Here is a 9,193-nt window from a genome sequence, read left to right as displayed (position 1 = left end):
TGAGCCGTGAAAAGGTCTCAATAACCTAACCTAACCCCCAACCTAGAACCCAGTCCCACCTGACTCCCTCTCGACGCACTTCAGACACGTCTGGTCCCAGATGTTAAATAAAAACAAGAGTTTGATTCCCCAACAAAGAATTCTCATCATTGTTTCTCCATTTCCCTCTCTCTACTCTCGTGATTATCTTCCCTGGCGATTTTTTAATCGATCAAGAATGACTGCCATCATCACTCGATGATTCGGCACATCCAGACAACTATCGATAAATAGCCATGAGTGAACGTAAACACGTACAGGTGAAAACAGAGATGAGAGATTCGTGTGCGTAATCGGTGAAAGTCGTGGCTTTTTTCAACCGGTGCTCATGTTCTAGGCTTTTTACGGGTGTTTCGAACGTTTAGAAGACGTTGAACTGGGGTTTTCAGTGGGGCATTGCCATTTCCAGTGAATTCAGCGGGTTTTTTAATGCTTGTGATATTTTTTTCTCTCCGGAAAATTGAGTTTTCGGGGGTTTGAGGGACTTGTGTTGACTATTTATTTTTTTCTTGGGGTTTTTGGAGGTTTATGAGGGGCTTCAGAGAGGGAGAATGTTCTCCACAGTGTCTGATGTCTTGAGGAATTTCGAGGAGATTATTGGTGAGTATTTTGGGGTTTTTTCGCGGTGTATCACTAGAAAACACTTTTTTTTTAAGAATGTTTATCCAGAATCGCAAGTACTTATAAAAATTGTTTTTTTTTAACTGAGAGATGAAGATATTGTCTTCACTTTGATACAAATTTCATTTCACCAACACATGTTCATTATTTAGAAATTATATAGACAAAATGCACCAAATGTATGCGATAACTTGCGCTTATATGGGATAGAATCATTCAAATATTTCCTCTTTTCGCCCGAGCACCCCAGAATTTTCTCTGGCCATTGGATTCAGTATGATTTTACACATTACCTTCTATGTTTATTTCTATTTTTAGTCTTCTAGTAGGTGAATTATCAGTTGGAACATAAATTTCATGAGAACCCGTGTATAAGGAAAAATTAGTTTATTCATTTCCGCTGAGACTATTGCGATTAATTTTTTTTAACGTTAGAAAAGTGAGTTTATATGTTCTGATGTCAGCCGAAAAAACCATGAAAAGAACACGTTTACCGACAATTTACCGACACTGGCTAAACATCCTTAAGATTGTTCCCATTTTTTTTCAGAAAATCAGTGACAACGGTTGATCTCAGTTCAATAAATCGTGTGATAAATAATGTATGGAGAATGGAGAAAAATGGACACTTTTGACTTTTTAAAAAATATTAATAACTTGGAAACCGCTCTACCAATTCAGTAGCAAAGTGGTAAAACGGTTCAAGTCGACTCATCTCCCAGCTGATTTTTTGAGGAATATTTCCGAATTTAAGGGAGATGGCGAAATTTTCGTACTTACATTTGTTGTATNGTGGGGCATTGCCATTTCCAGTGAATTCAGCGGGTTTTTTAATGCTTGTGATATTTTTTTCTCTCCGGAAAATTGAGTTTTCGGGGGTTTGAGGGACTTGTGTTGACTATTTATTTTTTTCTTGGGGTTTTTGGAGGTTTATGAGGGGCTTCAGAGAGGGAGAATGTTCTCCACAGTGTCTGATGTCTTGAGGAATTTCGAGGAGATTATTGGTGAGTATTTTGGGGTTTTTTCGCGGTGTATCACTAGAAAACACTTTTTTTTTAAGAATGTTTATCCAGAATCGCAAGTACTTATAAAAATTGTTTTTTTTTAACTGAGAGATGAAGATATTGTCTTCACTTTGATACAAATTTCATTTCACCAACACATGTTCATTATTTAGAAATTATATAGACAAAATGCACCAAATGTATGCGATAACTTGCGCTTATATGGGATAGAATCATTCAAATATTTCCTCTTTTCGCCCGAGCACCCCAGAATTTTCTCTGGCCATTGGATTCAGTATGATTTTACACATTACCTTCTATGTTTATTTCTATTTTTAGTCTTCTAGTAGGTGAATTATCAGTTGGAACATAAATTTCATGAGAACCCGTGTATAAGGAAAAATTAGTTTATTCATTTCCGCTGAGACTATTGCGATTAATTTTTTTTAACGTTAGAAAAGTGAGTTTATATGTTCTGATGTCAGCCGAAAAAACCATGAAAAGAACACGTTTACCGACAATTTACCGACACTGGCTAAACATCCTTAAGATTGTTCCCATTTTTTTTCAGAAAATCAGTGACAACGGTTGATCTCAGTTCAATAAATCGTGTGATAAATAATGTATGGAGAATGGAGAAAAATGGACACTTTTGACTTTTTAAAAAATATTAATAACTTGGAAACCGCTCTACCAATTCAGTAGCAAAGTGGTAAAACGGTTCAAGTCGACTCATCTCCCAGCTGATTTTTTGAGGAATATTTCCGAATTTAAGGGAGATGGCGAAATTTTCGTACTTACATTTGTTGTATCTCTCAATCGGGTCTACAAAAAAGGTTATAATAAAAATTTTGCTATCTCCCTTAGATTCCGAGATATTCATTGAAAACTGGTCAATAGTCAAAATTGACTTAGTCTTGGTTTATGACGAATGGGCGGAGGGGTACACTGAGAAATTTTTTTTTAAATGTATGTTTTTCCTAATACCAAGAAACTTGAGGCTTGAAAATTTTCAAGAACAAAATATCTTGCACTAAGAAAAAAAACTTTCATCAAGAAATTTTGTATTTGTCCTGAAGCCGAGGACATTTTCTCGATGGCAAGAAAGCCATTTCTCAAACCAAGTAAAATTGAATTAATTCATTCAAAAGTTTTTATTGTCACTTCTGAAATGTTTTAATGCAAAAACCACTTGAATTAATCTGAGAATTCGTTTTCTTGATATGAACCAATTGCCGTCATCTTTCGGGCAAGTAGAAAATTTCTTGTCGTACGATTTTTTTAAAAGTGAGATATTATGCGCTTGGTAATTTTCAAGTTATGAATTTCTTGATACAAGTAAAGATGTACTTCTCAAAAAACCCTAGTTTTCTCAGTGTACTTTCCATTGAAAAATAAATTATTCCATTTCATTGATAATTGAATAAGTCATTAACATTAAAAAAAAGTTAGAAGTGTCCATTTTACCCCACCCTCCCCTATATATATCTTTTGGTTTTTTGAATTTATTTTTCCTCGTGACACAACGTCTGAACTGGAGCTTATTCATTCTATTTTAAATAGGAGTAAAATACAAAATCAAATATAATTTTCAAATTTGTAATTCTGTATTCAACTTTAAATTCTTTCTTATTTTTGAAAATAATTTTTAATTTTAATTTTTAATTTTAATTTTAATAATTTTTTAAAAATAATTTTTGGGGAATTCTTGATTGATTTGGGATTTTGGACGACCTGCTGATTGATTTTGATTTCCTATTTGTGTTCGCAGTCGACCACATTGACGTAGATTTCACACTATGGCTCTCGTGGCTGCTCATGCCACTGCTAGTCACGTTTCTATTACCCGTTGTTATTCTCTTACTCCTGTACATGACTGCGTTGATATTCTACATTTACAAACTGCATAGGTGAGTTTTTGGAATTTCTCCTTATCTCTGGAACTAGTGAATTCAGGAGAAAATATGAAGAAAACTTTTAGTCGAAAATTTTCTCAGCTACGAAAAATGTTCTATAACATTTTTTCATGTTTTTTCACACATTCATTGGTAGTTTCTTAATTATCACCGTAACAACAAATTTTAGAGGAAAATGTCAGAAAAGCTTTCTCATAGCTAATGAAATCTCCCACGACAAAATGTCTTTTCACTTTTCTTCTCGAAATCGCTCATTAACTTGTTAATCGAGCAATAAACACGTGATGTTGTAAAGTGATTCTACATTAATTCAACGATCTGACGATTCTCTCGACATTCAATTTTTTCCAGCTTTTTTAACGATTTTTTAATGATAACTGAATGGCTTAGGAATCGAGAATCGAAGTAATTATTCAAGGAAAAACCTTGGAGTTCTTTTTTAACTGAAAATTTGCAGTTTTGTCTGGTTTTTAATACTTTCCTTCTACTCCTAGAAAACGATTGAGAGAAGCTTATGGCAAAGATTGGAAATCTGCAGCGAGAAGTGTTGTTGCTGCGATATGGGATGTTCATGGATATATTTATTACGGTAAATAATAAATCAATGATATTTTATTTATTTGGTCTAGACGTATATACTCTCGTTGTTTTGCATTTTGTTCTCTTCCCATTGCCCCATAAAATATACTCATGAATTTTGTATTCATGTTACATATTAGGGCGCTGTAAAACCGAATGGCGATTGGAGAACATTTCAGATTATTAAAATAAAAAACAAGCAGGGGGCCAAGCCTTTCTGTCAGAAGGCATGTGACCGTTACTTGATTTGTCTTTTTATTTGTTATTTGTCTTTTTCATTTTCTACCAATCGTCTCATCTCAATTTTTTCAAACATTATCGTGTTCACACCAATTTTATCACAAAAATAAAAAATGTCAATTACTGGGTGACTCGCAATAGTTAGCTAAGCTAGGTCTGATTCGATGGATATTATCATAAGGAGTATTTGGACGCCAAAAACGTGCATTTGATGCAGTAGTTTTCGAGATATTGAGAAAAGAAAAATCTTTCGGAATCGTATCTTAAAAACTACTGGACCGATTGAGCTGAAATTTTGCCCAAATATGCCCTCAAACAATACCAATTATGAGCCAAAATTTCAGATTTTTATCTATCACTTGACCCCATTTTTTGTTAAAATTTATGAAAAAATTCCCACTATTTTGTACGCACATACGGAGGTATATCCAGACAGGTTCTAAAAACATCATATATCCACGTTTCATGGCATTCTAAGTCATTTCCAAGCAAAATTAGAAAAAAGCATTCGAAAGCAACAACACCAAGTTCACATTCAAAAGATAATTGCAACATTCGAAAATATTTAACTCTTTTAGGATACGAAGTTGTTGGAATCGAGAACATTCCAATGGACTCGCCAGTATTATTCATCTACTATCACGGCGCTGTGCCCATAGATCTCTACTACTTCATAGCAAAAATTGTTCTACTCAACTCAAAAGTCATTCACACAGTGGCGGATAATTTTTTCTTCAAAGTCCCCGGCTTTGCCATCATCTGTCACGTCATGAAGATGATCCCAGGTACGATTCAAACGTGCTCAGCTATTCTGAAGGAGGGAAATATGCTGGCTATATCTCCTGGAGGTGTCTACGAGGCTCAGTTCGGTGATTCCTACTATCAATTACTGTGGAAGAATAGGCTGGGCTTCGCTAAGGTTGCACTCGATGCTAAAGTGGTACGTTCAGGCATTAATTGACTATTCAAATTAGGTCCTGAGCACTTCAATTATTTTCAATCTTTAAAAATTAATTGACTATTAGATTCAATTGAAAATGTTCAGCTTTTTCTCTAATGCTTTTTTCATTGTACAATCATAATTTTTGCAGACTCCAGGACTATGTAAAATTGAATGGCAATTGGAGAACATTTTAGATTATCAAAAAAAAAAACAAGTGGACAGTGGCATTTTTTTTTGTGATTATGGTTATTGATGCTAATAAATTAGCAACTTGCTTCCGAATGGATTCTCCTTTCTTAAATTCCTATTTCACTATTCTCTTTTCTCTATTTTTTCATGTCAATACTATTATCAATTGAAATGTCATCAAAATGTATTATTATTATTATTATTGTTGCTTATCGAAAATAAATCAGTGATATTAATTGGGAAATAATAGTTAATAATGGATAATCAAAAATTAATTAATTGCTAAATAAGTCCTCAATAAATATTGATCAATTAATCATCTTTTTTACAGTGTATCGTTCCAATATTCACTAAGAACGTGCGAGAGGCATTCAGAGCAATGAGTTGGGGTAGACGAATTTTCCTGAGGATGTACGCAGCCACGAAAATTCCATTTGCTCCACTCTACGGAGGCTTCCCCGTTAAACTTAAGACATACATTGGTAAACCTATTCCCTACGATAGTAGTCTGACGCCAGAAGAATTAAGGGACAACGTGGCGAGGGCCCTTGAAGACCTGATCAAGGAGCACCAGAGGGTCCCGGGGAGCATAATGAGGGCTTTAATCGAGAGATTCTACGATCCCTCGAGCTCGAAAGATCATCACTCGTAGTTTTGAAGATTAGAAGATTAGAAATTCCAGTGGAATGTCCATTATCTCCAGAGTTGAGTCATTATTCTTCATCAACTCTATTGAATGAAAGACGAACTTGTCATTTAGTTTAAGATTCAGGGATTTTAGGTGATTTTTTTTTGAGATGGCAATTTTTTTACACCCTATGAAGTTCATTTAATGAATTCCTCGCCTTCCTCATTGAATCTCAGAGACTTAATTCTTAATTAATGCCCTATTACACAGTATGAATAGAACAAATTAGTCCAATTTATTGAAAAGAGAACAATGAAATCGCAATACAGTGATTTTTAATTACATTCCTCAGTCGTTTAAAAATGGATTCCATAATTAGAAATTCATTTCACAAAGAAAGAGACATTAGGGAGTAAATTATTGATAAGTAGTTGTGAAGTCGCACAAAAGTCAGAAGAGATTTTTGCATGATGCAATGAGTATTTCCATAATTGTGCAATATTTTCAGCTATGGCAATGATCTTAAGAGGATTATGTATACATTTACGGTTACGTTATCTAGTAATAATACTAGGCTCAGATTCTGAGTGAATAGAAAAATTTATTTATTGATTTTATACATCGGAGTTTTTTTTTATTGTTGAGAATAAAATCATTCTCATTTTCTTTTCTTCGAATGACTTATTCACTGATTCCTTCTCCTATTTGTAAGTGAACAAATTAATGCATAATTACTAATACACGTTCGTGCACAAAACAAAGTTGTGCACGAAGTTTATTTGAAAATTCTATTAGTGTTTTGTGTTAGAATTCACTCAATTGAGAAGAGGTGCAGAAACACAGTGCAGATGAACCCAGAGATTTTTACCAATTTCTTTGGCAATTAGTGCCAATTGTAATTGTTCTAGTACACTGAGAGAGAAACGACAAAGTTCTCAAATAAATCTTACTTGTGCCAAGAAAATAGTTTTTTGAAAATTATCAAAAAAGGATTTCTTGTGCCAAACATGCTGAGAGTGCGCCGGAATGAAAAATTTTCGTCGCAAAAATAGATTTAGTAGTTCAAAAAAATTGCATTCTCTGTACACGCAAGGAATGTCATTTCTAGTACTACTCCTTCGTTATTCGAGTTTTTTGTTTCAGCTGTCTAATAATCACAGACCAGAAATGAACCCTTAAATGAAACAGTAATAATGATATGATAGCAATCTTATAACTTAAGGATAAAATATTTGTGGATAAATTTTCCTCTATATGAGATACGTTCATCCTGAAAAGGCACCGTCTGATGTGAATTATCCGCCTCTTGAGCCAAATATTTCGTTGCTGTCGAAAGCAGAACAATTATTCATGTTTGAGACTTTCAAATTCAAACCAAACAAATTTTTTTTTGGCAATTTTCAACTAGCGGTTTTGTTGGCCCAAGCAAGACTTGTTTGACAACGTGTTTGTTTTTCTCTCAGTGTAGTACTTGTCCGGTTCCTTTTGGCCCGCTGAAGGTTCAGTATTCTGGAGAGTTTGGGTTCCAATGTTCAATTTGTTTTTCTCTACACATATGTTAAAATTCGATTGAGTCGAACTGAATCATTTTACCGCTTCGCCACTGATATCATCGGTTGTCCGGCGTCTACCCAGTACTCAAAGTATTTCATTCGTCGTAGGAAAGAGAAAAAAGGCGCATCAGACGAATTTTCGAATCACCGCACCTCTTTATTACCTTTTACTCGGCATTCAGTAATTGCCCAAGACCTCGTGAACTAGATTGAAGGCATCACGTGCAACTGACGCATTAATCTGAAATGGTTTTGATGTTCATCCGATGAAATTGACTTTTCAATCTTAAAAATAGAAAATAATGGCTTTCTGGGGATCAGTTGGTTATCAGTCAAGAATATGGGGATTTGATATGATCGGACGAATTGAAACATTCGGAATATTGTTCAATGGAATTCCGATTCAGTAATCTCTGTCGAATGATTATTGAATGATTTTCTATAATCATCATTTTTATGGTCATGATTTTTACTCCAAAATCTTTATTATTTAAGGGCAACTGTGCAATTTATGCAAGTGTATTCAGTACCTCCGCTTTTTATTGATTATTTTATTCCGATCAAACAGTTTTTAATCACATAATTCCTCTTAGCTTCGAATATTTCGCAGTAGCTCTGCGATCGTCTTCAAACATTCAATTCAAACTATCGATTTATTTGATACAAATAGAAGATTATTCCATATTAATAAATTCGTATACAAAATCAGTCCATTTCTAATTTTTTCATATTCAAAAATTGTCCTTCTGACTTGAATTGAATAAAAACTTCCAATTCCAATCCATTTGATTTAATTATTCAATAAAATTCATTCTATGTGAATTAATCTACTAAACAATGGTTTATGCGATGAAGGATTTATTTGGGATTAATAAATAATTCATTTCACATAATTGATAAATTTTCATTAAAAGAATACATGAGTTTATTAATTTCAAGTCCAAATATTGTTGAAATGAACACAAAAATTTCAATTTAAGAATTTTATTTGCTTTAAATGTATAATTTTCTCTAAAAAATTCCTTTGATCTTTTAAAATTTCGCTAGAACTACTAGCTTCTAAGTTAATTTTTAAATAATCTGTTTTCAAAAAATTTTCCTTCTGACGTGAATTGAATAAAAACTTCCAATTTCAGTTTATTTGATTTAATTACTCAATAAAATTCATTCTATGTAAATTAATCTGCTAAACAATGGTTTATGCGATGAAGGATTTATTTGGGATTAATAAATAATTCATTTCACATCATTGATAAATTTTCATTAAAAGAATAGATGAGTTTATTAATTTCAAGCCCAAATATTATCGAAATGAACACAAACATTTCAAGTTAAGAGTTTTATTTGATTTAAATGTATAATTTTAAAATTTCGCTGGAACTACTAGCGTTTAAGTCAGTTTAAAAATAATCTGTTTTCAAAAAATTGTCCTTCTGACCTAAATTGAATAAAAACTTCCAATTCCAGTCCATTTGGCTTAA

At 33.2% G+C, this 9,193-nt stretch overlaps 1 protein-coding gene across 1 annotated transcript; it reads left to right on the top strand.

Moving 5' to 3' along the window:
- The first annotated feature begins 1,487 nt into the window (after nucleotides 1-1,487).
- Nucleotides 1,488-6,780, top strand: LOC107041781 (transmembrane protein 68). The gene is made up of 5 exons (XM_015262517.1): nucleotides 1,488-1,664; nucleotides 3,436-3,574; nucleotides 4,075-4,169; nucleotides 4,978-5,339; nucleotides 5,863-6,780. The coding sequence occupies exons 1-5, from the start codon at nucleotides 1,616-1,618 to the stop codon at nucleotides 6,181-6,183; spliced, it is 966 nt and encodes a 321-aa protein (XP_015118003.1). The 5' UTR covers nucleotides 1,488-1,615; the 3' UTR covers nucleotides 6,184-6,780.
- The last annotated feature ends 2,413 nt before the right edge of the window (nucleotides 6,781-9,193 follow it).

The sequence above is a fragment of the Diachasma alloeum genome, unplaced genomic scaffold (assembly GCF_001412515.2).
Source record: "Diachasma alloeum isolate Michigan unplaced genomic scaffold, Dall2.0 Dall_scaffold_00379, whole genome shotgun sequence".
Lineage (NCBI taxonomy): Eukaryota > Metazoa > Arthropoda > Insecta > Hymenoptera > Braconidae > Diachasma > Diachasma alloeum.
Note: the sequence above shows the minus strand (reverse complement) of the source record. Positions and strands in the feature narration are given on the sequence as shown.

Excerpts from the sequence above, each read along its gene's own strand:
- LOC107041781 (XM_015262517.1), top strand. The coding sequence starts at position 1,616 with ATGTTCTCCACAGTGTCTGATGTCTTGAGGAATTTCGAGGAGATTATT. Across the intron at positions 3,575-4,074 it reads TACATTTACAAACTGCATAG|AAAACGATTGAGAGAAGCTT; the intron begins GTGAGTTTTTGG and ends TTCTACTCCTAG. Across the intron at positions 5,340-5,862 it reads TTGCACTCGATGCTAAAGTG|TGTATCGTTCCAATATTCAC; the intron begins GTACGTTCAGGC and ends TCTTTTTTACAG.